At 40.7% G+C, this 27,549-nt stretch overlaps 3 protein-coding genes across 6 annotated transcripts; 2 read left to right on the forward strand and 1 right to left on the reverse strand.

Annotated features, from left to right (window-relative positions):
* Window positions 1–3,182: 3,182 nt before the first annotated feature.
* On the reverse strand, window positions 3,183–6,747 carry pheta2 (PH domain containing endocytic trafficking adaptor 2). The gene is made up of 4 exons (XM_071900929.2): window positions 6,385–6,747; window positions 5,477–5,565; window positions 5,052–5,355; window positions 3,183–4,209 (listed from the first exon to the last, which is right to left on the reverse strand). Exons 2-4 carry the CDS (start codon window positions 5,555–5,557, stop codon window positions 3,797–3,799), a joined length of 798 nt encoding a protein of 265 aa, XP_071757030.1. The 5' UTR covers window positions 5,558–5,565; window positions 6,385–6,747; the 3' UTR covers window positions 3,183–3,796.
* Window positions 6,748–7,537: 790 nt separating this feature from the next.
* Window positions 7,538–12,826, forward strand: cd2bp2 (CD2 (cytoplasmic tail) binding protein 2). 2 transcript variants are annotated; one of them, XM_071900926.2, is made up of 7 exons: window positions 7,538–7,665; window positions 7,902–7,980; window positions 8,644–8,773; window positions 9,126–9,283; window positions 9,676–10,264; window positions 10,357–10,442; window positions 12,541–12,826. In XM_071900926.2, the coding sequence occupies exons 2-7, from the start codon at window positions 7,906–7,908 to the stop codon at window positions 12,649–12,651; spliced, it is 1,149 nt and encodes a 382-aa protein (XP_071757027.1). In that variant the 5' UTR covers window positions 7,538–7,665; window positions 7,902–7,905; the 3' UTR covers window positions 12,652–12,826. The 2 variants fall into 2 exon arrangements, with proteins under 2 accessions (XP_071757027.1, XP_078141086.1); XM_078284960.1 differs by having other exon boundaries at window positions 7,552–7,581.
* Window positions 12,827–14,119: 1,293 nt separating this feature from the next.
* prr14 (proline rich 14) lies at window positions 14,120–25,106 on the forward strand. Of its 3 annotated transcripts, none has more exons than XM_071900924.2 (11): window positions 14,120–14,199; window positions 14,956–14,984; window positions 15,091–15,281; window positions 15,508–15,667; window positions 15,785–15,859; window positions 17,103–17,143; window positions 17,611–20,811; window positions 20,903–21,044; window positions 21,430–21,539; window positions 22,398–22,466; window positions 23,003–25,106. In XM_071900924.2, the coding sequence occupies exons 3-11, from the start codon at window positions 15,139–15,141 to the stop codon at window positions 23,298–23,300; spliced, it is 4,239 nt and encodes a 1,412-aa protein (XP_071757025.2). In that variant the 5' UTR covers window positions 14,120–14,199; window positions 14,956–14,984; window positions 15,091–15,138; the 3' UTR covers window positions 23,301–25,106. The 3 variants fall into 3 exon arrangements, with proteins under 3 accessions (XP_071757025.2, XP_078140692.1, XP_078140693.1); XM_078284567.1 differs by having other exon boundaries at window positions 14,147–14,199; window positions 15,097–15,281; XM_078284566.1 differs by having other exon boundaries at window positions 14,129–14,199; window positions 14,956–15,281.
* The last annotated feature ends 2,443 nt before the right edge of the window (window positions 25,107–27,549 follow it).

Here is a 27,549-nt window from a genome sequence, read left to right on the forward strand (position 1 = left end):
AAACATGCACATGAATGATTAGCCCCAGCACCAAAACAAAATGGAGGGAGACATGTAGGCTATTCATTCTCAAATTAATTAAAATACCTCTTCATACAAGGACTGACAGTGGATGAGAACAAGTTTTTTGATTAGATTTTAAAACTGTAAAAGGTTTATTTACATTTGTTTGGTTTGTAACCACTGCAGCAGAATAAAATCTAAATGTAATTTGAGTTGTGATTGCTTGAGAAAGCGTGAGCCATACCTGTCAAGAATATATTATTAATGATGAATGAATAATTCATGATTAATTAATGAATTCCTGTTACAATTCCAGTTGTATAGTAACTTAAACCTGATGATGATAATGATGACGATAATAATAATCACTGTCATCATCATCGTTGTCATCATCAACATCATCATCTTTATTTGTGCATCACTAATAAATAAATAAATAAATAAAGAACAAGTTACATCAAGATAAAAAGATAGGAACAGAGGGTAAAAACAGCATTACAGTAAAATAATGGGATAAAAGACGTCACATAACAGCATCACATAAAAACAAGCTTATAAAAATGTGTATGAGGAGATTTAAAAGTTAGTAATCAAATCACTTCATTATGTGTTATAAATAAAATGGAACAGTGTCAAAATAGTAATAATGAAAGCATGTATTTTTGTGTTTTATTTATTCAACTTTTGATTTATTTTATCCAGAGTAAACTTTACTCTCTCTGTAAAAGCGTCTCATGTCACATTCTCATGCTGTGGTGTTTTCTAATAAACTTCAGCTTCAGCCTGACACTGTAAATGTGACTTGTGGTGAATTGTGAAGCTCAAGCTAATGAGTGATTAGAAAGTCGTGGCTTGTGGATGCATGGATTTCTCGTTTCTGGTTTTTGACATTTCATCCTCCAGTAAGAATATTACAAGTCGTGTTGGCGGCGTTAAGTGAGCGGCGCCATGTGAGGCATCTACGAGCACCGTTAACCTCTGGCTGTTGTCCTCGTTTCCCATCACCAGGAGGCTCCCTGCGCAGTGACGGCCTCAGCCATGAACACGTTTCCACCTGTTTGGGCGCTCAGACGGGGACCCTCCCGCCCCGCACCCCCGCTTTCAAATATCCCCCCCTTCAAATAAGGGGATTACTTGGCAGGGTGATGGCAGCAGACATTCTCAAGAGAATATAAAAGGGACAGCTGACGGCGACCAAAATAGCTAAATAAACTTGACAGCCTGCCAACGGTCCAGTCCCTCAAAGCAAAACGCTTCCCCTCATATTTTTTTTTCACAGTTTTTATATCCAAATTTACCAGTGTCAAAACCAGAGATAATCCGTTTCTCATATCAGGAACAACTTTGCTAATCTTGTCTGCTTGATGAATTTATTTTCGCCCCGGTCTCGGCTGTTTGTGTTTCCACAGATCGTCTCTGTCTGATGGTTAACGGACAGGTGAGGAGCTGCGGCAGAGTCACGCCCGCGGTCTTTACTGGTTTCCCAGACAGCGGTAATTTGGATTAGAGAGACTTTGTTATCCCGGGGCCCCCCAGGACGTCCCGAGCCTGTCCTCCCTTGCGTTCCCAGTGACCTTTGACCTCTGCTCCTCTGGATTATCACCACCTTGTTTTCCCGGAGTGAATGTGGCACGTGTCGCTCTCTACTTGTTCTGACTGTGATATTCAGCCTAATACACTTAAAGAGAAAGTGTCACCTGTTTGTATTTGCTTGATCGGGGTGAGAGATCAGATGAAAGTTAAAATTTTCTATTCTCATTCCTGCAAAAACATGATCTGTGCTTCAATACTGTGTATGACATCAGCCTTTTTACCCAAATGGACACAGCCACAGCATGTAGTGTGTTTGTACATATATGTGTTTATATATATTTATGTATTTACTGGATAGGGACTACAGGATATTGAGGACAGGAATCCTGGTCTGAGGATGAGGTAGCAGCCTGTTTGCATCCAATGGATGATACTGATGTTGACTTTTATCTATGCTTTTTTAAATATTCATTATCTCCATTTTCCTGCTGTGTTGAACTGTCTGTATTTGTTATTGTTTTGTTCATTTCATATGTTTTTTATGTAATGCTGCTGGATGACACCCAAATTCCCCCCCCATGGGGATTAATAAAGTACATCTGTATCTGCATCTGTATCTCTATATAAACTATTGACAGATGTGTGAGCCTCTGCCTCAGTTTGCTGATTATACTGCAAGGTGGTAAAAAACTGTCTCACCTCATGATGTGTTTACATGCTGCTACTGTCAGTGTTAATGTACAGATGTGTGTACATTCCAGCGGCGTTCAGTGCAATATGACACGTCTGGCCACGCTCCCCTGAAGCCATCTATCACATTTTCGATGATTGGTATGTCTGTCTGTAGGGGCTGGAATGTGGAGAAGCTCCCAGCTCGACCTATGGGGCGAGACAACCTAAGGATCCGCCGTGACATGGGAGATGTCAGAGTTTGTAACGCAACACTCTGGTGTGTGTGTCTGTGTGTGTTGCCCCCCCAAGATTGCCTGCTCCAGTCAAGTTGTTCTGTTTTGCTATTTGACACCGTCTGGGACACATTACATCGATCACCATACAGTAAATTTCAATTTTGAGGGCAGGTTAGTTTTCAGCTTTTGCTTTTTGAGTCTGGTGTGACAGGGCTTGGTTGAGAAAGCAGGTGAATGAACGGTTTGGTTATAAACCGTATCACTCCAGTACCAGAACATCAGTTTTATGTCACTGATCATGCTGCTCTGTGTAATTATTAGTAGAGTGATCGTAAATTAAAGCCAAACTGGGTGTAATTATATAAGTAAATGAGTGAGTAACTCAATTAAAGGCACTTGCACTTATTAATGTCCCAAATTAATCGATCGGTCAGTTGTTGCCCCAGCTGCAGTCTCTTGGCTCTTACACACTTCCATAAATCATTGTGCTATTTTTGACTAAATCACACCAGCAAGACTTCATTAATTAAATCCAGTCCAGCTTCAACAGACTGTAGCTATGGCTCCCTCTGCTGTTTACTGTCTTCCACTGACTTTCATGTGTTTTGATGCTTCTTATCCTCACAGTTTCTTTTCCAGAGAATGTAAATATGAGAGCAAATTAACAAATATATTGATTGCATATTTATTGCAACATTACATCAGAAACATGTACAATAAATGAATTGATGTTGTAGAAGTGTGTGTTCTATGGTACACACATAGTTTTATGATGTGTGTGTGTGTGTGTGTGTGTCTGTATGTGTAACCAGAGTTATGTTTAGAAAGTTATCAATATATTGTGTATTTTGATGTTTGTAATTTTTTTATGTGCTTCTCATTTTATATCATATATACAGATTTAGGGCTGCGTCTTCCTAGTTCATTTGTCAACTAGTTGATTATGAGACATTTTAGTCAATTGACCCATTTTAATGAATTTTTTGTCATGCAATAAAAAATATGCATTCCTCCTTGTTAAATCCTGCATCACAAAGCTTTTTCATACCAGTGCTTTAGTGGTAACTTCTACCACATGGACGAAGTCGAACCTGCTTGGCTCTGACAAATCAGACAGATCACAGTGTGCCATGAGATAAATCACTGACATAAAACTGATCTAAACTGATCACACGACATGGAGGCATGTTTAACACATTTACAAGTGTCGTAACTGTATGTTCCTATGTATAACTTCACAATACTAAAGGTGGAGTTCATTTTTGACACACATGAACCACTCCATCTCAGTTCCCCTTTAAGGGTTTAGTTTCACTTTCAGTTTCTGAATCGCAGAGTTCTGTCGGTCTGTGTCACCCCAGGTCGATGAGATCCTCGTCACTCTGCTCCTCCTCCACCTGTCGACTCCTCAGCCATTCCTCTCTCGCTTGCTTCACTTCCTGGCCGTAATAATCGTGGAGTTTGCTGAACTCCTCCAGTGGATCCAAACCGGCCAGTGGCCATTCCCCGTACAGAGGCGCCGGCCCGTTCAGCGGAGTCACATGAGCGTTTCTCTTGGGCCAAAGCTTCGGAGACTTCTTATTTGTCACTTTATTGGGTATGGAAGGCGTCTGTAAAACGTTGCTGGCACTGTAACTCCTCCCCTCTCTGACCGCCGCTCTGGGCCCCTGGGTGGGGAAGAAGGAGCCGGGGTTCATCCGGGTCACCGACTGGCTGAGGCCCTTCACTGTCGGACCAACACCAGAGCTTTGTTGCTGTTTAGCTTCTGTGGACAGAATATAGAGAGTTAACCAAACCATGCCAACAATACAACAGCACAGTATGCTGACAAAACACACAAAGCCACAATATATGATATGATATGATACAGGGTGGGAACCAGGTGGGGTCAGACACAAATGTGCAATGACTCATTTGTGGAACAGACGTGTAAATTTACCTGGATACAGGCTCACCAGAAAAATATTTATGTGGGAAATCTCTAATAAGTCTTTTATATGAAATATTTATCATGTATTTTTCACAGTAGATGAAGGTTTGACTTGCAGGAAATGAAAGCTAAGTTGTTCCTTATATAAAAGTATAAATAAAAGTGGTCCATCTGGTATCTGGTTTAAACCTAAATTAACACTCACATTACAGAACCTGATGTTATGTTAAACTTATCTAGAAGTCACAGATCTTTGTGCACAGTTGAGGTCAGGTGCATTACCACTAGCCATTGAAACAGGAAGGTTTAGTAAAACTCCTGAAGATGAAAGACCATGTCTACTTGTGATGGGAGAAATTGACTGTCCAGCATAAGTTGCTTTAAGAAATGTGTTGTATCACAAAATTACTCCTGTCTTTATTAATTTCTTAGATGATTATGAAAAACTTGAACTATGTTTTAGAAAGGATAGTTTCCATATTTCCATATCGCTTCATTTGTAAAGCATGGGGGGAAAAGGCAGGATATTCTGTTTGTGCGATATCTGAGTTTGAGTTTTTTATGATGTTGTACACCCATGTAACTACTTGGTAGTGTCATGTAAGTCCATGTGGGCTGGGTTCCTTGTGTGTATGACACTTTAATAAACTAATCGATCAGTCAATCAATATATTCACCTTCATACTGCCTCCCCAGGTCTCTCACCAGCAAGGAGAGGTAACAGTGGCTGGCTGACAACAAGGCTTTGACCCAGCTGTCCTGAGTCAGACGATCCTCTGCTGCGAACCTGTAGGTCTTCAGTCCCGGCCCCTGGAACACCAGGGAAAAGGCAAACTGCCCGTCGGACTCAGAGTGGCGCACCGCACATCCCTCCAGCACGATGACACCCAGTAGGTGCCGGTCCGCTGGGCGCTCCTGGTAGAACAGCAGGTTCGCCTTCAAGACAAACCACCGCCGCTGGTAGGAGGCATTCCTCTCTTTCTATGGAGAAATATATGAAAGCAAAGCAAAATAGTAAAGTTATTACACCTGTTATCAAATGGAAATGAATATTGAAGACTCTGCAATTGTATGTATGTCTGTGTTTGATGTTTTCCCAAACCTTTTTGTAGAGATATCCCTCTTTATCCACAGGAGAGGTGCATGATAGGTAATGGGTTAAAATCTTCTCATGGATCTTCATCACAACACCTGAAGAAGAAAGTAGTTTCACACTGTGGAAGGTTTCCAGACTGAAGAGTGCATCCAGTCTGGTCAGATGTGGAAACCCACATGTGAATGCTTTTTGGACCTATGTTGGTTTTCATATGTGAACAATGTTTTTTTTCACATTGTGTTCTGACATCACATGTGACAGTTTTTACTTCAGATGTAAAAATTTCAATTCATAGGTGATTCATAGTGTTTTTCTTTTTCTCGTGAACATTTTTTCACGTTTTAACCTGCCATTACATATGATTTGTTTCACATGTGAAAACTTAATTTCACATGCAGAGAGACAATTCACAGGTTCATTTTCACATATAGGAAAATGGAAAAGGGACATTTCACATGTTCACAACATGCGTCCAAAAAGCACATGTGCTTTAACTTCACGTGGGTTTTCATGTGACTTTTCTGGCATATCATATGTACAACATAAAGCAAACATTTTAAGAAATGTCCTGCACTTTCTTCAGCAAAACATTCAATAAAATCATCAGTCAACCTGATTTTAAATAGTAACTACTTAAACATTGCACCACAATAAGTGATCACATGAGTTCAATTCAGCTGATCTTTATTATTCTCCAAGGAATAATCTTTGTGCATAATGTTTAAAAGCAACAAGGACGAACAAGTAAACTCATATATAACGAGAAACATCAATAATCAAGGTAATAATGACAGTAACAGTAATATATCTCAGTAGTTTAAATACTAATAAAACCATGTCTCATATTTTCCAGTCACTGGGTTTACCAGCCATAACTCCCCAACTCCTGTCTCAGAGAAGTGACTCAGACTTACCTCTGCCAACGCTGAATCACTCACCGGGTCACTCTACATCCACAGGCAGAGGCTTTTACATTATTTACACATGCAGATGAATTCCTCTGCTCCTCATCATTCCTAACCATGCAGTCAATTGTATTTTCTCTGGTCAGGATACATCCAGAACGAGACAATGTTTAAATATAAAGTTTCAGGTTACTACCACCGGTCCTCCCTCGGGTGCCGGAGGACGAGTGTTGAAATATAAATAACTCGACCCACTTCCTGGTAACAAAACCCTGACACATTATATTCTCTCTCCTCTACGCATCAGTCCACCTTGTGCTGCGATGGGTCAGACTTGGCCGAACCAAACTGTCTGCAACAACTGTTACCTGCAAAACCTGATGCTGAAGTGGAGTCTGATGCTTCCGCCTTCTCTCTCTCTCTCTCTCTCTCTGTCTCACTTCCACATTCTGTTCAAATATGTAAATTTTCTCACCCTCAAATGAGTTTTAGTTTACTCTCTGATGTTGTGTGCCTTGACTGATGGTTGACTGTTCAGGGAGGCATGGAGAGCTTCTGTCAGAAATTGGCAAAATCTAGTGATGTTTTACATAATCAGAGGTCTCAAATCCTCTTTTCCCAGCTCTCTCTCTCTCCACACACACACACACACACACACACACACACACACACACCTCCAAACTGGCCTCCAATAAGCATAATTTTGCTATCTTTGAAATAAAAAAGAAACTATCTTTCATTTAAACTCATGTTATCATTGTGGGTTTAAGACAGACAGAGGTCACCATGGCTCTCCATATTGTTTCACCTGTTCTTTCCAAAGTCACTTCTCCTTTCTAGTCTGATGTAGCTACCTTGAGCAATTTCCCACACTGCACTTCTCCATAGGCCGGACCAGGTTGGAGGTACTCTGACTTGCTAAAACTCAACACCAGTAGTTTCAAATTTAGTAAATTAACATATAACAAAATGTACAATCTATAACTCTGGATGAAATGTGACCACTGCTCGGGCTTAAAATAATCTTCAAAAAATAGTCTTATTGCACATGTCACATTCAAGGAGAGACCAGGGAGAGACAGTCATCTTCCAGAATTGAAAAAATATTTTATTTTCAAAAATCGATTTGGCGTCATTTCCTGTTCAAACCGGATCCGGATATGACAGAGATCCAATAACGAACGTCGCTTGAATTGTTTTCACCAGGTCTGGCCACACTTCTGCAGCTATGTATTAGTTTATCAGCTGTATTTGTCTATATTTACTTCAGTAATGTATAAGTAAACGCATGTAAGTAGTTAATTAAATGTTATCTCACATTTAGCGGGAGTTTGGACTGTGATAAATGCCTTGCTTGTTCTGCGCGCGCTGTGTGTCTGCTGTTGTTGGCTAACACGAGCCAGTTAGCTAACTAGCAAAACAACACAAAAACCTATTAAATAAAAAGTGTAAACGAGCCACTACGTACTGCTAGAAGTGTAACTTGAACTATGTTAAATAAATGATTCCCGTCTCGCCCTCTGTAGCACCATGTCGAAAAGAAAAGTAACATTTGAGGACGGTAATGGGGAGCTTGATCTGGATGACGAACTTCCTAACAAAAAGGTAACTGTCCCGTTCACATGTTTAGGGAGGGGAGGGTGCTGTCCAAAATCTGGTGTCCTTTAGTTCTAACAAATACTGAAAGGATTGTGTTTTTCCTGTCATGCCAAGCACATCCATCTTGGATCAGTTAGAATAGCTCCCAGCATGAAACTCCCATTTACATCGCACCTGCTAAAGAAAATTTATATCTAAACACTTTTTATTGGTTTGGCAGCTTCTTTCCTTCATTTACTACTTAGACCTAAGATGTCTACTAGTCTAATAATTATATCTTCATTAATGTAAACATGTAATTATTTTATATAATTTGCACCAGACAACAATGTCCATCACAAGTGATAATGGCGATGGGTTGGATATTTTCAGAACAAGGAAATGAAGGAAACATGAGACATGATAATTTATTGGGAGGATTTGTTTGCCTTGGCCTGTGTGTGTTTAACAGCAGTCAGTAGTACTGTTCTGCCTTGTGTGACTCCAGGTAGGTCTGTCTGCTACAGTATATCGTAATGGGTTTAGATCAAATGCATTCAACAGTGCAAAGCAAATAAAACTGACAAAACTAAGTCTAGATGGATTACTGTTTTGAATATGTTTTTCAGGTGAGTTAAGTAATGTGATACTGACCATTTTGCTTCGTTGCTTCTCTTGCTGGTGATCTAGACTTGTGAGGCTGTGAGTGGCCCCGGCTCCAGGTTCAAGGGCAAACATTCTCTTGATAGCGATGAAGAGGATGAAGGAGACGACAAGGAAAGCAGCAAATATGACATTCTGGCCAGCGATGACGTGGAGGGTATGTGTTGTCTATTGATTATTTAGGCTGTATCTATGAAGTGATACATGTCTGCCTGGCAAGTGGCCACATGTACATCGCTATGAAAGATATGTTTTTATTTTTTTCTGAATGCATATTTTTGTGTTATTGGTAAGTCTGAATCGACAATGTTCTTATTCCTTTTAAGCCAAGTTTGGGTGAAGCGTTAGAGAAGCGACCTTTTGACAACAAGGTGGCTGAATCCTTGGGCTTGCTGGGAAACTTTCTCCCCTCCCTTAACGTCAAAATGCCCCAAGTTTAGCAAGATAACATTTTACCTAAACGAGCGATGAAAAGTGAAAAGTGCCTAAGATCACAACTTTGTTTTCAGGCCAAGAGGGAGCAACGATTGACTGCGATGAGGGAGTTCCCATCACACCCTTTAACCTGGACGAGGAGATGCAGGAAGGATACTTTGACTCTGAGGGAAACTATTTCATCAAAAAGGACGAACAGATCAGAGACAACTGGCTCGACAACATTGACTGGGTAATTGCATTTTTGTGATTTCTGCTCCATGTTGGAAGGCTTGACAAAAAATCTAATTGCGATTATTTTGACAGAATACCATCACAATTTTTTCTTGTCATACATTTTTTAGAACTTTAAAATTGTTTAAAGAAAAGTGAATTTGTTAAAAAAAAAAATAGATGTCAGTAGGCAGGATTTACTGAATTTGAGTATGATGAAAGATTTTCGCCAATATTGTACTTGATTCATGGACCAAAGATTACCTGCAGCACTAAAACACCTTGTTTAGAAATCCATTTTGGACGCTCCTCTCTCTCTTAAGCAATTAATTGCAGCCTCTGAAATCGCAGAAGCGATTTTGATTTTTCGATCGAGCTCTACTGTGCAGTAATAAAATTTCCTCTTTCCAGGTGAAAATAAAAGAACAACCTTTCAAGCAGAAGAAGAAAGGTCTCGGTGCCAAAAGGAGACGCAGAGCGGGCGATGAGGACGAGGCCGAGGAGGAGAAACTGCGAGAGGAGCAGCAGGCCAACAGCGATAATGAAGAAGACGTGGAGGAGAAGGAGCCCGCCGAGGACCCGCTGGCCTCCTACACGCAGTCCCAGCTCACCGAAGCTGTGGTGGAGCTGCTGTTGCCCGGGGAGACGGTGGCCAAAGGTCTCCGTCGCCTCGGAGGGCTTGGCGGGCGAAAGAAGAGCAAGCTGAGGGAAGAGAGCGAATGCACAGAGGAAACCAAACGGGATGCAGAAAAGCTGGACAGGCTCACGGCTCTGGCTGACAGACTGGTTGTGTGCGGGATGTTCGAGATCTATCAGCAAACTTATGAAAAACTGGCCTACGTGCTGAAGGGCATGAGCCAGAAGCAGGCAGCTAAGAGGCAAAAACCCAGCGGTGGTGATGACGACGAAGAAGAAGACGAACTCGATATGTTTGGAGATAAATTTGATGAGACGCATGCCAGCAAATCACAGGAAGAGGAAGAGGATGACAGAGAAAGAGGTTACTCCGCCTTCGCTGTATTCCTGTTGTGCGTTTACCTTCATTGTCTCAAAATGTCCCGTTGTGTTTCATCCCGTTTTGTCTTTCCTCAGTGAGCGATGGAGTGATGTGGGAGTACAAATGGGAGAATAAGGAGAATTCAGAGCTCTACGGCCCCTTCAGCAGTCAGCAGATGCAGGTAAGATCTGTTTAGTGGTGAAAGATATTGACAAAAAGAGTATTTTATGGAATATTGCAATTGCGATTTAAACTGTGATTCATATCATCACAAGTTTTTCTTGTCATAAATTGTTTAGAACTTTAAAATTGTTTATAGAAAAGTGATTTTGTTAAAAAAAAATTGATGTCAGTGCAGGAATTACTGAGTTTGAGTATGATGAAAGTTTTTCACCAATATTGTACTTGATTCATGGACCAAAGATCACCTGCAGCTTCTTGTTCAGAAATCCATTTTGGATGCTGCTCTCTCTCTTAATTAATTGTAGCCTCTGCAATTTTGAAATTGCTGAGCTGAAGTTGTGATTTCAATGTTTTCCGATTAATTGTTCAGCTCTAGATCTGTTGCAGCAGTTTGAGATTAAAGAGCAGTTCTAGGGCTTGTAGGTGATTCAGTGGACCGGTGCACTTGGCCAAAAAGCTCCTCATACTTCACAGTTGTGCCTCTATATCTTTTCTTTCCTGTCAATCTTAAACACCACAAAAATCTGAATCAAGGCTTGCTTGGTATCGTGGCTCTGATGAAAACAAAATATGAGGAAGATCAGGTGCTGAGAAGAGCATATCAGAGAGAGATAAGAAAAACCTGACGAAGATCCATTAGGATCGACACGTTGTCCTTGTTTACAATAACAGTGTATGGAGCAATAGAGTGCAGACTTCTCTCTCTGTTGAGATATTGGAAGCAAAAATTGTTAGCTGTTAGGAATTTGTAAGCAGTGCCAGAGCAAGTCAAGTCCATATTTGTTGAGTAGATAAAGTTTTAATGTTACTTGTCATATGAGGCTGAAATATATCTGTTTTAGAAGTATAATCAAGTATTTGATTATATACAAACAAGCACCGAATGTTGATGTCCTTATGTTGTCATGTTCGATACTTTTTATCCAGTGTGCCTTAAAAAATAACTGATCTGTAGCTGTAAACTGATCTGTAAATCCTACTAGGGATACACCAATATGTTTTTATTTTTTAGGCTGATACTGATATCTAGTTTCTCACTGCTCATATCACCCGATACTGATTGTTGTAAGAATGTAATACAAATACATGTACAAAACAGATTACACTTTTCAGACATGCCTACCTTCAAATAATCAAGTGTTATCATGAGTAATAAATAAGAATAATAAGCAATAATAAATAAAAGGCCGCCCCCTCTTGGAAGTAATTGACTCAGTGAAACAAGTAGGGCTGGGCGATATGGTCGTAATCAATATCAATAAACGGTAATTGCTCGAGTCCCAACTCAGTCTCAAGTCAAGTCCCAAGTCTAAATGTAGATTATCAAGTCATGTCCAAGTCAAGTCCTTGTCATTAATGTCAAGTCTCAAGAACAGCAAGTCAAGTCAGAACAAATCAAGAGTCCAGTATCAATTTAATATCTTAAAGAAAACTAAATATCTAGGATTTTTCAATGCAATATCATTTTAATAGAATAAAAGTTTGAATTAATTATTTTCCGTAGAAATTCAGAAAACAGAATTTAAATTCAGTCATCTGGTGGAACAAATGTAATCACTTTCAATCTAAGTAATTTACACAAACACAAGATCTTTTGTCAAGACTTGAGTCTCCACCCCAGATTTTTTCGATAGCGATATATATCATGATATGGCTTATACATGAAAAATGAAATAATCAAATTGGTGTTCATTGCATTGAACTGCTTGCTTTGATGATTGTGTGTGATTTTGTGTGATGTCAAACAAAACCCTGAACTCTTTCTAATATTTAATTTTTCATTTTGAATTTTTGAATACAATTTGCTTGTTATCAGTTACAACAGCAGAATTGTGTACACACACACACACACACACACACACAGGCGGCACTTCCAGCTCGCCTATACAACAGTCAGCTGTAAAAATATAATCAGACCGATTCCTACTGTGCTTTTCAAAGCCCTAATCGTCCGATACGGACTGTCTACTGAAATGTATTGGTGCATCACTGTTTACTACATCATGAGGTCGAGTGCTGATTCTTTTAACTTCAGTCTGACTCCACCTTTAACTGTCTGCCAGGTGGCTTTAATCTTCTTACTGTCTGTTTTCCAGGACTGGGTGGATGAAGGCTATTTCAAAGACGGTGTTTACTGCAGGAGGCTGGACCAAGAAGGCTCTCAGTTCTACAACTCCAAGAGACTAGACTTTGAGCTTTATACATGATTTATGAGCGGCATCAGATGGATGATGACCATCATGATCACTATCATCATTCATCATCTCTCTCTCTCTCCCCTCCTCTCAAGTCTATCCTCCTTCCTCTCCCGTCCGGTGCTTTGGTGTCAAAACAGAGGCTTTGTTTTCTGTATATTGTTTTTAAATAAATTACTCATTTGTGTCTTGTCGCTGTGAGACTTTTTTTTTGTTCCTGAGGGCTAAAAGAGCCAGGTTTCATCATAGTATTCTTCTTAGACTGATTTGATTCTGAACTAGTGAAGTTTATATGGCCATTTGACCTAACAGTCACACACATGGTGATATTCACTAGAATAGAAGAATACTCCGGTCGCTGCAGAGCGCTGCACACTTGGGAAACTAACGATACTGGGAGCAGAAGATGCAACAAGCCTGTTACATCCAGGTTTCTTAAATCTCATAATTGGGACACTTGCCGGAAAGTTGGGCTATAATGGATTCATTGCAGTGGAATATTATAAAGGAACAGCGTCAAGTATTCACAGACAGAATACAGGCCATAGTTAGATCTTTTGCATGTTATTAATGATAGATCAGTGCTGCCTCCACAGGACTTTAAAATCTATGATGTTAGTCTGTTGAATATGAGAGAGTTAGGTCAATGGTTAATTGGATTGAACTTTTGTAAGGTATGGCATGACATGTTAACATTTAATCACTTGAGCCATTTCAAATTCTAAGTATTTTTTTCATTTATAACAAGTCATAATTGCAATAAATCATCCATGATATAATTTTGACAAGTAGTGGTAATTCTAATCATATCTATAATGAAATTATGATCAGTCAAGTTGATACTTTACATCTATAACTTGCTTATGACTTGTGAACTATGCCAGTGGAATTGTAGTGAATTATACATTATAAATTGATCTTTTTTGTAATCCAAGGGGAGAGGAGCTACAGGTTACTGTGAGGAACTGTAACTATAAAATGGATTTGTATACAGAAATACTAGGAAAATATTGTTTTAAAAAACTAAATAAATCTGAATGTATCATTCTGACTAATCACAATTACATTTTGTGTGAAAATATAATTTGGACTACTGAGTTAGAGTGCTCATATGTTAAATTGCCTTCCCATACTTTACACAAAAATGGTGTTCAACTGATCAATCTGACTTGTCATAATTCCATTTTGACATGTCAAAATGTATTAACTTACACAGCATATTTACATAGAATAATTAAGTTAAATACTTCTACTCATTAACCAAAATCTACTTCTTTCCAGTTATCAGGTCAGGCGAGGACAAAGACTGTAAAAAATTTTATCCGCTTTCCTATTGGCTACCCTTCTCCGACGTCGCCCCGAAGCTGTCTGTCATTGGTTAGATTTCTGCAGGTTTTTCCGGGCGGAAAACGAAGTCGAGCTCTGATTGGTTGATCCGTCTGTCTGGTTGTCGGATTTGTAAAAAGGGGTACATCTGCGAGTCGCTGTAGGGCGCCGTCCGGCATGTCTTGTTTACGATGAGGACGGGATATTAGTCAGCGGTGTATCAAGACATCTCCGGTAAGTTAGTTTAACGTCATTTAGCTACATAAACCATATTCAATTAAACTATGGGTTGTGAATATGCGTAATGCCTCACAGAAGAGCGCTTTAACGTCGGCAAGTCTGACAGTCAACGGCTATGACTATTCCCTGGTACTGAAACCCAGGCTGTATGTTATTCACTGTATGAATCTCGATGGAAACCATGCCGCGTTCACGGAGCCCCAATAAAAGCTCTACTCAGCTGTGGTTAAAATGTTTGACCTACTAGTTAAAGATATTTTATGGAGACCGTTGGCCGAGTAGACAGTCTAGCTAGCTAGCTAATGTTAACATTACCTCACACATGAAACTTTGAATATGAGACCGGGTCTGTTCCAGCAAGTAGACCTCACTCCATTTTGATCAAATCGCTGTTGTCATTTGATGGAAAAATATCCGTTTGGAATTAATTCGAATTTGAACGTAAAGCTAGATTTATGTCCGTGATATACTTATTTTATATCAATTAGCGAACTTACTAATTGCCGCGTAGTGACTTTATTCCCTTCCCTACGCTTTAGAGAAACTGATAAATAAACGGTAAAAAGTGCGACACACTGTCATTACGATAAAGATACGAACTGCTCATTTTCTATTTTGGTACCAAGGCTATTTCACAACGTGCATCCCCTTGACAATTCAAACGGCTGTGTTTAAAAATAAAAATTAGTATCGCAGCCAGTTAAGCTATATTCTCATTTAATTATTTACTGTTCTTATTCTTCATTGCAGAATAAACCCCCGCCCTGCACCACCAGATAGTAAGTGAAGCCTCATTTTGTAATACCTATATTCCAGTGCTTTCATATTGGATTGATACCCTGCATGTTTGTTGTGTTTTTTCCCCCCCGTTGTTGTTATTTACAGAGGAAGACAGACAGGGGACAGAGAGAGAGAGAGAGAGAGAGCAAGGGGATGTTGACTTATCCCTCTGACTCGCTCCCTCAAGTAGTTTGTCCAATGGATGAAGATGCTATTCCCCCAAACCCTTTCTGTAGTGCACCCCCCCACAGTGAACCTCAGCCACCTCTCCTCCCCCTTTCCTCCGTCACTCCCAGGTATAGTCCTCCTCGCACCTTTTTCTTTGCTTTCCAGTCGGTGTATTTTTTTCCCTCCTTGCCTATTTTGGCACATTTCTCTTCCTCGCACTTAATGGATCGATGCTTTTTAGGACTAGCAGAGTCTTACACATACAGCTCCTCTCACTGTGTTGGAAACACTGTGTTGTTTATAGGCTGAAGGCTGCTGTTTTCTTTTTTTTTTTTTTTTTTTAAACGTTCACAGCTGTGAGAATGATGGGATATCTGGCATCAGGAGGAGCGGTCGCATTCAAAGGGTTAGAGATCAGACTCCGAAAAAGCAGAGCCACAAGGACAGCGGGGCAGCACCGAGACCGTCCAGACAAAACCCGTCCCCCGCCAAGAGAGAGAGGGAGAGCGGCATGGTAGACATTTTTAACTTAAAGCTCTTGTTTAGAGACTTTTTAATAATAATAATTAAAAAAAAACCACTAGTTGCTGATACAGCGCTCATGCAATGCCCATGCATCTCTGATTTCTAGGTGCAAGTGTCACAGTCTCTGTCAGTAAAGCTGCTGAGAGCCGATGGCACACATGTACAAGAGAAACAAAACAAGGTCAGTTTGTCTTTACTTGCTTCGCTCTTGGTCTCTCCCTCCCTCCCTCCCTCTCTCTCTCTCTCGCTCTCTCTCTTTCTCTCTCTTTCTCTCTCTCTCTCTCTCTCTCTCTCTTTCTCTCTCTATCAAATGTCTGTCTGCATGCCCTTGATGGTATTTTTCTTGCATTAAAGCTGTTGGTGTCACTAATCTGTGCAGAAGCCGTACTGTATGGCTGTGTATGCCAACACTGGAGACCTGTACAGTGAATGGGGTGTTAGGGTTAATTGGGTGATTTAATCCTCCTTCACGGTCTGTTGCATTTGGCACAGACAAGCAATCAAGTGTCTTAATGTGACCCACTAAAGCCTAAACCACTGATATTACAGAGAGTAGTATATCGTCATTGTCCACTCTTTTGTTTGTTGTTGATCAAAATTGTAGAGGTGCACCGATAAATATATATAGATATTTTTTAGAACCAATACAAGTACTGATCCGAGTAACGCTCAATTAATGTTCATTCATATATATATATATATATATATATATATAATAGGCCACTTATTGGCCCATTGTGAAGCAATTACAGGAACAAGTTCTTCATTTGATCAAAATATGCCCTGAAAGTTGTAACAATCCTCAATCAAACAAAAGACTAATAATAATAATAATAATAATAATAATAATAATAATAATAATAATGACAGTAATTAATTAGAGAATGAGCAGAATTTTCTTTTTCACAAATAGTGACTTTACAACATTTTCATGTTGGTTTTGCTTACCAGTGTCAACCCTAATCCAGCTAGAATAAAAAAGAAATAAAAATAACATACCATATAGGCTTTTTGTACCAACATTTCTTAATCATTCTGTTTTTTCCCCAAACATAACAGTGACATGTGACATGATTTTATGCCTTTATTTTCTGGTATTATTGACTGTCTGTGGCTGCCGTGAGTGAGCTGCTTCGCCTCTCCTCCACTCTCAACACCAGGCACTTTAGCTTGACACAGCTGGCACTTTGCTGCACTGAGATCAAAGAATCGCCACACTGCAGACATTTTTCTTCCTGCCAGAAAAGTATTTATTGCACCAAAGCGCAGCTCTTTAAAGTATTGGTATCGGGACAGCTTCATTTGCTGATCTACTTGGGAGCTGGATTGGCATTGATTCCCAGATACTGTCAGCGCACGTCTACAAAAACTGTTCTTAATTTTTTAAAGCAACTAACTTTTTATTTGAATTTTTTTTTCTGCAGGATGAACTTGATTTTGATGTTACATCAGAGTGCCCAACTAAGTAAGTGTGATAGTTAATTGTTCTCAGCTTGTGTATGCATCATAATAATTATTTGTTCAAATCAGAAATGTAATAATTATCTGGAGAAACTGCTCCAGTGTCCCCCGTCAAAATGTATGAGAGCTGTAAAAAAAAATAAATGGCTGCATCCTTGAAAGCAGCGACCAGTGGTCACAGAGGGTTCGCCTCAGTTTGACAGGTTTATATGAGGATGGAGGAAACGTATAAGAGGCGAAGGAGACAGTCACTAGATGTCAGGATTTCAGAATGAGGGAAGCTGTGTCTAATGTGAGCAGGGCTTCCTAGGATCAGCTGTAGTTCAAGGTAGGATGGCAAATGGATGAAGATCTTGGCATCAACAGCCAAATGATAGAGGAAACTTAGATTTTGGTGTTCATTTGGCAGAGTGACACCATTCTTGTTTGTCTGAAACTCAAATTTTCCTTTTCTGTATTTGTTTCTTATAGGCACATGGAGCAGAAAAGCCAAAGGAAGACAGCAAATATCTCTGCCACAGAAAATGTAGATAAACAGTTTGGTGGAAATACCGCACAGGATCCTGACACCCCTCAATCAAACACCCCTAAATCAGACATGGATACGTGTGGGGAATTGGCTGTTGGACACACTGTTGAAAATGCATCTGCCGTGAAGAGTTGGGTGATCGGCCCGTTGTTTCAGACGTTCAAGTCGAAGATGGCCAGTTTCACCGAGATTGTCATGAGTCCTGTTAAACTCTTCAAAGCTAATAGTCCTCCACAGTTTAGCGACCATCCAGACGAACTCACCCAGTGTGAGCTGCATGCCATGAGAGCATCTAGTAGTGAAAACTCAGAGCCCAGCGAAACGTTTCATACAGAAGGACAAAGCGAGAATGGGAATGAGGACACTAAAGATGACCAACTGAGTTCTTCGTCTGAAATAATGCTCAATGTTCTCAAATGTTCTCAGAAATTACTGTTGGATGTGGACTTGTCAGCATGCAGCTCAGAACAGGTGGATGAATGTACATTGACTGAGAAGGAAACGAACGCAAATGATTCTGTGCCTTTGCAACACAGTCCCTTACTCTGCAATACTTTTGAGCAAGTTTCAGACTCTAACCAACCTAAGTCCTCCGCTCTGCTGAATCAGCCCTCTGATAATGCAAGTGCCTCACGTGAGCCCAAGTTGAAGAAGTCCAGTGAAATGGAGGAGCAGAAAAGCAAACCGGCTGCTCAAAAGAAGCCACTGCCTAGAAAACGTACTGGTAATAGATCTGTATTAAAGAAAGGTTCCTCAAAGATTTTTCTCTCTGAAGTTAAAAAGGAAGAATCTAACCCTAAGGCAAATGGTGAACAGTTTTCTCACGTACATTCAACTGAAATAAATGACTCAAATGATACTGGAAAAACTCTGTCATTATCGTCCTCAGTCTATTATACTCCCCCTGACACGGTCTGTCTTCCAGATGATGATGATGATGGCAGGAAAACAGACAGTGGCTTCTCTGTTGGAAAAAGCCTGCAGTGCCAGGAGAACTCCAGTGGTGGTGTTGATGAAAGTGTACTGAAGCCCACCCTCGATACTCAGCCAGTTCAAAAGCAGATACTAGAGTGGGAGCTGAAGCCTGACTTGGTGGAGAATTCAGCTGCAAGTCTTGGGAAAGCGAAGAGGAGGTTGAAACTGACCTCAGATATTGAACCAAACGTAGCGAAGAGGAAAAGATTGACAGCAGATAAACGTACAGAAGATACAAAAAATGGAGAGGTATTAAATGTGGCGTCAGACAGTGGCGAATCGAGAGGGTTAAAACCACCAAGAAATGAAGGTGTCTCAACAAATACCGTCATAGACATGGACATAATACTGAATCCTGCTAGAACAAGAGCGCCTATTTCAACAGGTACGAAAAGGAAAGGCAAAGGTGGGCAGCAAAGGTTTCCCACAGTAAATGAAGCAGTGTTGCAGACAGAGACTGAAAATCCCTCTGGTGCTATGTTGGTTTGCTCACTGGATAAGAGCAATGGTGTGTCAGAGAACAGCCAAAAGGACAGTAACGGGAAGAGGAATACTAATGGCTCAAGCAAAAGGCCCAAGAAAAGAACCAATGTCAGTCTCAGTAAACCTGACGTGAACGCTGACGACATGGATCTGGAAACCACTATGACAACCACTTCGGCAAAAGAAATCCGGTTATTAAAAGTCATTGTCCAGCCTTTAGATGCAAAGCTGTGCCGGTCTCAATCAGCATCCAAAGGCCGGCCAAAATATGTCCGCCAAAAGAAGGACGTTTCCCCAGTGTTGAGTGTAGAGTCGTCCCAGAGCCCAGAGTTCATGAATTTGAACAGGAAACCACTCAAACGGAAATCACAAAAACAAAAGAGGTCAACTCCAGAGCTAGACAACACTTCTGTTTCTACTGCTTCAGCAGCATCAGTGGAGACATCAGAATTCACTTCCACAGATTTGAATACCTCTCAGCTTGTTAACAGGGAGGAAAGCTGGAAAATAGAACTGAGCCAGCCATCTAAGAGGCCAAAAAAGGATTGTACGAAATCTGTCAAATCTTCTGGGTCGGGTGGTGCACAAGTGACAAAGAAAAGTATGGATACATTTAATGAGGCAGTCAAAGAAAGCCAGTCAAAAGAAGACAAAGATAAAATCTCAGAAGAGTCTGTGCATTTAGAAATGACACCAGTGGAAAATAATCAGAAACCTGTTCCTTCACCCTCTCAACCTCATCCAGACTGTTTTGTACAATTGAATAAACATAAAGTGAATCATACAATGGGCACCACAAGAAATCATGGGAAAGGAAGGACTACTGCCTCTCTGGCAGATGAAGTGTTTCCCACCGATACTGAAGCCACTAACCATAGTCAGGACGCAACTATTGATGAAACAAGAGAAGAGCTTGATAAGGTAGATTCATGTACATACAGGGTCAATATCAGTGGGAGGAGGGTGAAAAGTAAGCCAAGGAGAGCAGATAAGCAAAGGAGAAAGTGCAGGGTTTTGCGTAGTAAGGCACATTCAGATGAAGAGGAGATTAACTCGATCACTAAGGAGGAACTAGACTTGGCCAGAGCAGCAGGACCGTGCTCGTCAGAAAACAACGGCCTTTCTAGGCGCCTGTTACGCAGCTACTCCTGCCCGGAGATCGCCTCCCTCCTCCACCACGACGCGCCCTGGAGTTCCTCCCTGCACTCACCGCAGCACGGCAGGATCCACACACTGCACCAGCACCAGACTCCCCACATTCCTCCCGTCCCTCCTGCCCACAAATCACCCAGACGGGCTCGCCGACACACCGTCTGCAGTGTGGAAGTGGAGAGGGAGATCGCCCCCCTGTGCCTTCGTAAGGAGGTGTACCCGTCCAGAAGATCCGCTCCCTATGGCAGCATCAGCCAACAACACCTGCCTCCCAGTGTTCAACTTTCTCCCAGCACTTCCCTCTCAGTTCTTGCCTCCTGTTTTCTTTCAAGCCCCTTGGCTTTCCTCTCTAAGAAGCTGGAGAACAGAGGAGCCGCCACCAGCAGCAGCAGCACTTGCGGTCACGTTTCCTCTCCTTCCTCCTCCAGTGTTTTCACCTCTTCCACATCCCCATCCAGCTCTTCCCCATGGCACCTTCCTGGTTTCCTCCCAAGAACTGACACCTCTGCTGCCGCTGTGTCTTCCACCTGCAGGTAACAGACTTCTGTACTTGTTTTATCTCTAATAAGACATTTCATGATGTGTCACTGCTGTACTGAGTGTGAATTCATCACTTCTTTGCAGTGCGATTCCCTTGGAGTGCGAGATCGAGACGAGACAGCAGAGCGAGGAGGAGGAAGATGGCGAGGACACAAGCTGCTCCAGTCAGGAGTTTGAGGATGCAGGGTTGAGAGAGGAAAAAGCTCTGTCTGATTCTGAAATCAAGGTATAAATTATTATACATGAGTCATATGAGTGTGACGACATCTCTTGTGCATGTTGGTGCTATTTCAAGAATCTGAAGAGTAGAAAATTGGTCATTATATTTTGCAGGACGGGAGGGCATGCATAAAGTTAGATTATGGGCAATTTCTATTTCTATTAAAGCATTGTATAAAAGCCATGATACCCTTTAGGACGAACTTTACTGTAATTCTAGCTACTTTTGTGCTGCTGACGGCACTCTGCTGCGCTTCAGACCGAGCCTAATCATCACTGTACCCATAATCAGAGTAAAGAACGCCCCCTCTGGTATTACTGCTATTATTCTTTAAACTTTTGAAACAACGTAGGCGCCTGGTGATATTAAATCTCCTTCTTCATCGTCACAGGTGGTGCAAAAGCTTGAGGAGCGAGGGAAGGTGTCGTCCATTAGAATTCGCAAAGCGTTACCAAAACCACAGAACAATCTCACCCCCATGGGCCTGCCCAGACCCATCAGGTATGTACTGTATAGTGTGTTACACTTGTTAGTGAAATGTGTGTGTTGTGGTGTTTGTATGCGCATACATTAGCATCACAACCTTTCTTGCATGATTTAGACTGCCATCATCCTTGTTTGACGGTGCTTATTTTTTCTCATTATTTTCAGTGGAAAAGGATGTTCTCTTGTTCTCTGTAGGATTGAAAGTGCCGAGTGCAAGAGATTAAAATGTTTCAGCTTAAAGTAAAATAGTGTGCTTCAAATGGGTTTTCAATATTGTTGCGTTACCGGAAAATCCCCACTCATAACAGTACTCGTTTCGCTTAGCAACCAGTTTGTTTAACTACTGTTTAAGAACTATATTGCATGGCCGAAGAATATCAGTTTTTTTTTAATTAGAATTGATTAGAAATGCAAGATTTATTGAACATTTGTGTTGTCTGTTTATTACCATGGTGTGTTACTGCCATTTTATAAAAGAATTAAGGAACTCAACACAGCGCTTTACAGAGAATTTTTTTTATGTACAACAGCCAAGAGGGCTTTCAGCAATAACACATCTTGGCTGTTTTAAAATCACTGTTTGGCACTGTGCCGAGTAAAAGAGATCCTGATGTACCTGATATCTGCAGGGTCACGCTTTATCATTGGAAGTTAATGCAATGCAACACACTGCTGGACTAACAGATCATGCAAATGTCACTTTGTGCCTCACAAAATTAGGTTAACAAAGTAGGCCAGTCACCACTGGGCAAAAACACTGATCTATGATTTAAAGTGAATGCATGTCAATATCAATGTATGTCTGTTGTCCATTGATCGGTGTTCCTAAACGATTTCCTGACTGATTACTATGGTGTTGGGTTTTTTTCACAGGCTGAAAAAGAAGGAGTTCAGTTTGGAAGAAATTTACACCAATAAGAATTTCACCAAGCCCCCTGAAAGGTAACGTAAACATTACACACCCTCTTTCAAACAAGGTAAATGAGTGGGGGGTGGAGGAGGACGAGGTTTCTATGGCAACAGGGAGGAGGAAGCCAGTGCAATGCAAAACAGTTTTACAGACAAACCTCTATAATAAAGGGAGGAGAAGGCCCACACAGCGCAACTGAAATTATACTAGTAATTTCTGGTTATTTCAACAAAATTACTTAAGCTTAGTGAGAGCATTAACATGTTAAACACAAATGTATTTATTTTTTATTGATTTTGCATAATTTAGTGCATTGTTTCCTCATGCAGATTGTTCCAAAGTTTAGGTGCAAATTGTTGATCACCTCTCGTCTTAAGACTTGGGAACAATCAAAGCAGTTTTATCTGTAGATCTATGCTATGCTTCTATACATATGGAGTTAAATCTTCCTTAATATAAGCTGGGGCCAAGCCATGTATTGCTTTGAAAGTAATAAATCAAATGTTTTAACTCCGTACTACTATCAGCTCAACCGTTAATTTGAGTTGTTTTCCGTCTCGTACTTCAGTCGGCTGGAGACCGTGTTTGAGATGCCGCTCAGTCGCCGGAACGGTTCTCAGTCTCTGTTTGGCCTGAAGCGTGTGAAGCGTTTCGTGGAGTTCCCGGAGGTCGGCGTGGCCAGAAAACCAAAGAAGCCGCTTGTCGGCGCGGGGAAGGCGGGGCTTTCCACTTCCAGGCCGAGGCGAGGGGGCTACCACAACCCTAAAGACGAACCGTCCCTCAGCGTGCAGGAGCTGGACACGCTGCTCTGTGCCAAGCTTGATCAGCTGGATTTGTGGTTGTTGTTTGATCAGAAAGACAGTTGACAGATGCCTATCAAAGGGTGACTTTGTTTGACAGACAAAGACAAAAACCCCTACCACAAAGAGATAAGAACACTTTGTCTATATGTTTTTTTTTTTGTTTGTTTTTTAGTCAACTATTGCTCTTCTTTACAGCATGAAGATTCATCATATCGTGTGAATCTTCCAGTGCTTTTTTTTTTTTTTTTGGTCAGCACAGTCTGGTTATTAGTGTTGTGGTGACAAAATTATTATTGAAGAATTATATTTCATCGTTTAGAATTTGTAGCCTACAAGTTAAAGAAAAATACAACATAGTACCGTAAATGTATTGCTTCATAGAAGTTGTTTATACATGTATTTGTTAAAAATGTATTATAAACTGCTACTGTATTCATTTCTGCACTTAAACCTCAACCGTCCACCTTGTGCCCGGCCATCCTTCCCTCACATCTGGAATAAGTCGCCATCTTTGCTTTAAACACTTGTACAGTATCATAGAAGGATGTTTTTCTCATCGCTACCCAGACTTACAAATCTACAGAGCCTTCCTAGAACGTCGAGAACCCGTTTCTGAACATGCCCTCTTTTCTTACCGTGACGTTCTGCTTTTTCCAAAATTATAATTCAGAACGCCTTACACCCATCCGACCGCTTTTGCACAAAATAAAAGCAACATGTTAGGATTCTGACGTCGCAGCTTCGTTATAAGTTATTTTCCAAAGGCAGCTATTTTTTTCCTAAGAAATGCTGAATATAACTTTTCAAACATGCCAAGAAGAGATTTTTGTGTTTATCCGCTGCAACAGATTTCCCGGCCACAGCCGAGTCCCGAGTCTTTCAGTCCATGAGTCGTATTTAGGTACAATGTATCTGCCAGTGTCTCCAAGTAGCACAGAAAGTTAAATATAAGTTGTTTTATTCAGCTCAGGGCAATTTTTGTATCAATAATTTTACGGCTGAAGAGGTTTTTGCTGTGTTCAGATGCCACTGCTGGTTCGCTTCTCATGTCCTTTTTATAACCTGTGAGTCTCTCTGGATCATTGTTTTTGTGGTATTTATATTTGATTTGCAAATGTAACCTGTTGATAAACTACCTGTATGATTTTGTCATGCCTTTACCTAATTTGAATACGATTGCCTTAACTGTAAGATTTGCTGTTTAAATAGATGTTTTGTACGTTCTGTGTCTGTATCGTATGCAGCTTTGTAACAATCTCGTCACCATTTGAATGAGGGCATGTGAAGAAGCTTCAGGCAACTCAGAGCACAAACATGTTTGTCATTTTTATTACAAAATGGTTCATGTGTTTATATGTGTGAATATAAAATGCAGCTTGATACATATGACATGAATAAAGCTAATATGCTAACAATGCAAGTACACAGAGAACATGTAACATGTTGACAAAACAAGGGCAGCATCTCACAATGTTCACTGAAGAAGCACTGCCAAGATTTTATAACATCTTTATTATACTTCCAATAAAGACCCAATCCTTAATGATACATTTATTTTACTAATTGTTTCATTCACAGATTTACTCATTTATTCCCTTTTGTATTATCTGCAGTTGCATTATGCAAGAAAGGCTAGGTCAAATTTCAGTGGCAGTTGAGAGGGGAATGTTAAGGATTGGGCCTTTACTGTGAAACGACAGCTAATTATGATCTTTAATATATAATGTATATGTAACTTTGTAAGTGTCAAAGTTTGTCGTAGAGTCATGCCTCAAACTAGAGTTTATGCTGGATTTTATATGGTCAGTTAGTGTTGGCATTGTCCACATGTTCATATATCGTCCAATAAATATTACAGTATAAAAAAAACCCCACTTGTTCAAAAGTTTTTTTTCATCAAGTTCTTGAGTGGTTGTCTTGTCTCTGTTCAGTGTGAAAAGTCGTGATAAGACGAGTGTTAAAGAGGAAGTAGAAAGTGTGAACTGGGCCAGCAGTCATTTGATCGCTAGGTGATACTAAAACACACCGCAGTCTTCCTGTGTTTTGTGCGACGACCAGTTTCTTCGGATCTCAGTCGCTTTGGTAGTTTATAAGCAGCATTTGGAAATCCATCCGACTTCAGATGTTAGCTTGGAGTCGGCCGTCCAGCGTGCGGGTTCAGGAGAGCTGATCAGTCTATCAGAGTGAGGAGGTATGAACACAGTGCCAGTAATAGCGGGGCTAAGACCAGAAGAGCCAGCCACGCCACGATGGAAATCATGCCAAATTTTCTTGCCCGACGGGAAAAGTGCTCAGCTGTCTGTGGATTACGTGCCTCACGGGCCTGTTGCAGTAAAGACAACAAGAGGTTTTGAATTAGAGTTTAGTCAAAAGAAAAAACAACTCATGCTGTCTATGACAAGTGTTAAGCAGTCTAGTTTTTTAGCATTTAAAGCTGCACTAGGCAAGATGTTATGTAAAAATACACCCATGTTATCAGACTAAATCACAAAGTGGAGCTACAATAGAGAAGATTGTCCCGTCCCCACTAACTGAGACTCCATAGATTCATCCTATTTGCCAAAATGAAATGTCTAGTATGGACACTTCTCCACCCAGTTGGTGACCAATCAGAACTTCAGAGTGAAATCCAAACTGTCTCCGAACCAGCAGTGAGCAGCGCTCCGTCCAGAGAAACCTGGACTCACCATCATTAGATCTTTTCCTCTCTTGTCTCTTTGTTTTTTTTTTTATATAAACCATCACAGACCGGCTGGTAAACATGAGCTGCTGTGTGCAGTTTACTGACATCACACTACAGGATTTCTGGATATCGAAATTCAAAGTTTTCAAACCGAGTGCCAAGTGCAGCTTTAACCTTTGACTTCTGAGAGGTGTGAGAGAAAGCAAAGAGCCAGATGATAAAAATACCTTGACTGAATTGATCAGAGCCACAATCCCAATGCAGGAGATCCCGCAGATGATGCTGCCGATGGCCAGTTTCCTGTGGTGCCTGTCCTCGCAGCAGGAGGCGGCCGTCTGCCCGCAGCAGGTGCTCACTTGGATGTAAGTGTCGCCATTTTGCACGTCCGACTTTTCACTGGGCCCCGCGACAGTGTTCAGCCCGACCTCCTCATCCGCCGTCCGGTGTGAGAAAGACATTTCTGCGAGGAAAAAACAGAAGAGGCAGTGTGAGAAAAGAAAATAGAAATTGTGTTTTCATGACCTGTGTCTTGAAATCCTCTCTCCAGTGAAACACACTTGACACAAAGGACGAGTTCATGCATAATGCACTCGACAGTATTGCTTTTTTCAACAAATCGGGACCCTGAAGGAGCTTTTTTTTTTCACTTTTAAGGAGGTGGCCTGGAGGGACGAACCCTGCCCAGATAAACCAGTTCAAACCTGGTGAAGGGCTGCTGAGGCACGCCCGAGGGTCCAGCTGTGTACGGGACGCCGCTGTCTCTTTAGAATAATGTTCAGACAGAATGGGACAGATGACGTTTTGAGTTGTTTTATGTCTCACTGTCAAGCCAGAAACAAACAAAAAAAATACCACACTTGCCTCATTGGTTATTGAGTGCCAGTGGCTCTCAGTCAGAAAGTTGAACCTGAACTCATATCTAGGTAATGATAAACCAAGGAGGAATCCTTCTCTCACAGGTTACCAGACATAAGGAGTCTTTTAAAAAGCAAAATCTCTTAATTTTAGTGACTGGCCGCTACTTTGATTTATGCCAAAAGAGAACGATTTTTCCCAAAATCTGAAACACAGCAGCAGTTGCTCTTGTGTCTTGTGATAGATTTTGATGATGTTATTTGTAGTTTGTTGTGGTTTTCTCTTTCAGTTATTCTCTAAATATCACATGAAAAAAAGGCAGGAATTGTGACAGTGTTAATGTCTGGGAAAACACAGGAATACGCCCTACATGCTGCAAACTGTCTGATGTTGTTGATAGCATGTTTCATAATGGCTCTTTAGTTTTTGAGTGTCTGCAGTGAATTCTGAATAGTCTTATTTCTTATCGATTGCTAACATGTCTACTCATTTGAAAAAAATGCATTTCACATATACAGTTCTTCAGAATATACTGTATGTGTTTCAGAATATACAAAAATTGGCCAAAAATGTATTTGTTCATGTAAATAACATTCATTTGAAATACAAATTGAGTGGCCAAAACATATTTTGGATATACTTGCAGACATACTGTATGTTGTCAACAACAAATAGGAAGAAAATGTGCTTCCAGTGTCCAAAATCTGATTCAAATGAATGCCATCTACATGTTATCTACATCTACATGTCCAGACACACTGAACTACATGAAAA

Source organism: Centroberyx gerrardi, chromosome 7 (assembly GCF_048128805.1).
Source record: "Centroberyx gerrardi isolate f3 chromosome 7, fCenGer3.hap1.cur.20231027, whole genome shotgun sequence".
Classification (NCBI taxonomy): Eukaryota; Metazoa; Chordata; class Actinopteri; order Beryciformes; family Berycidae; genus Centroberyx; species Centroberyx gerrardi.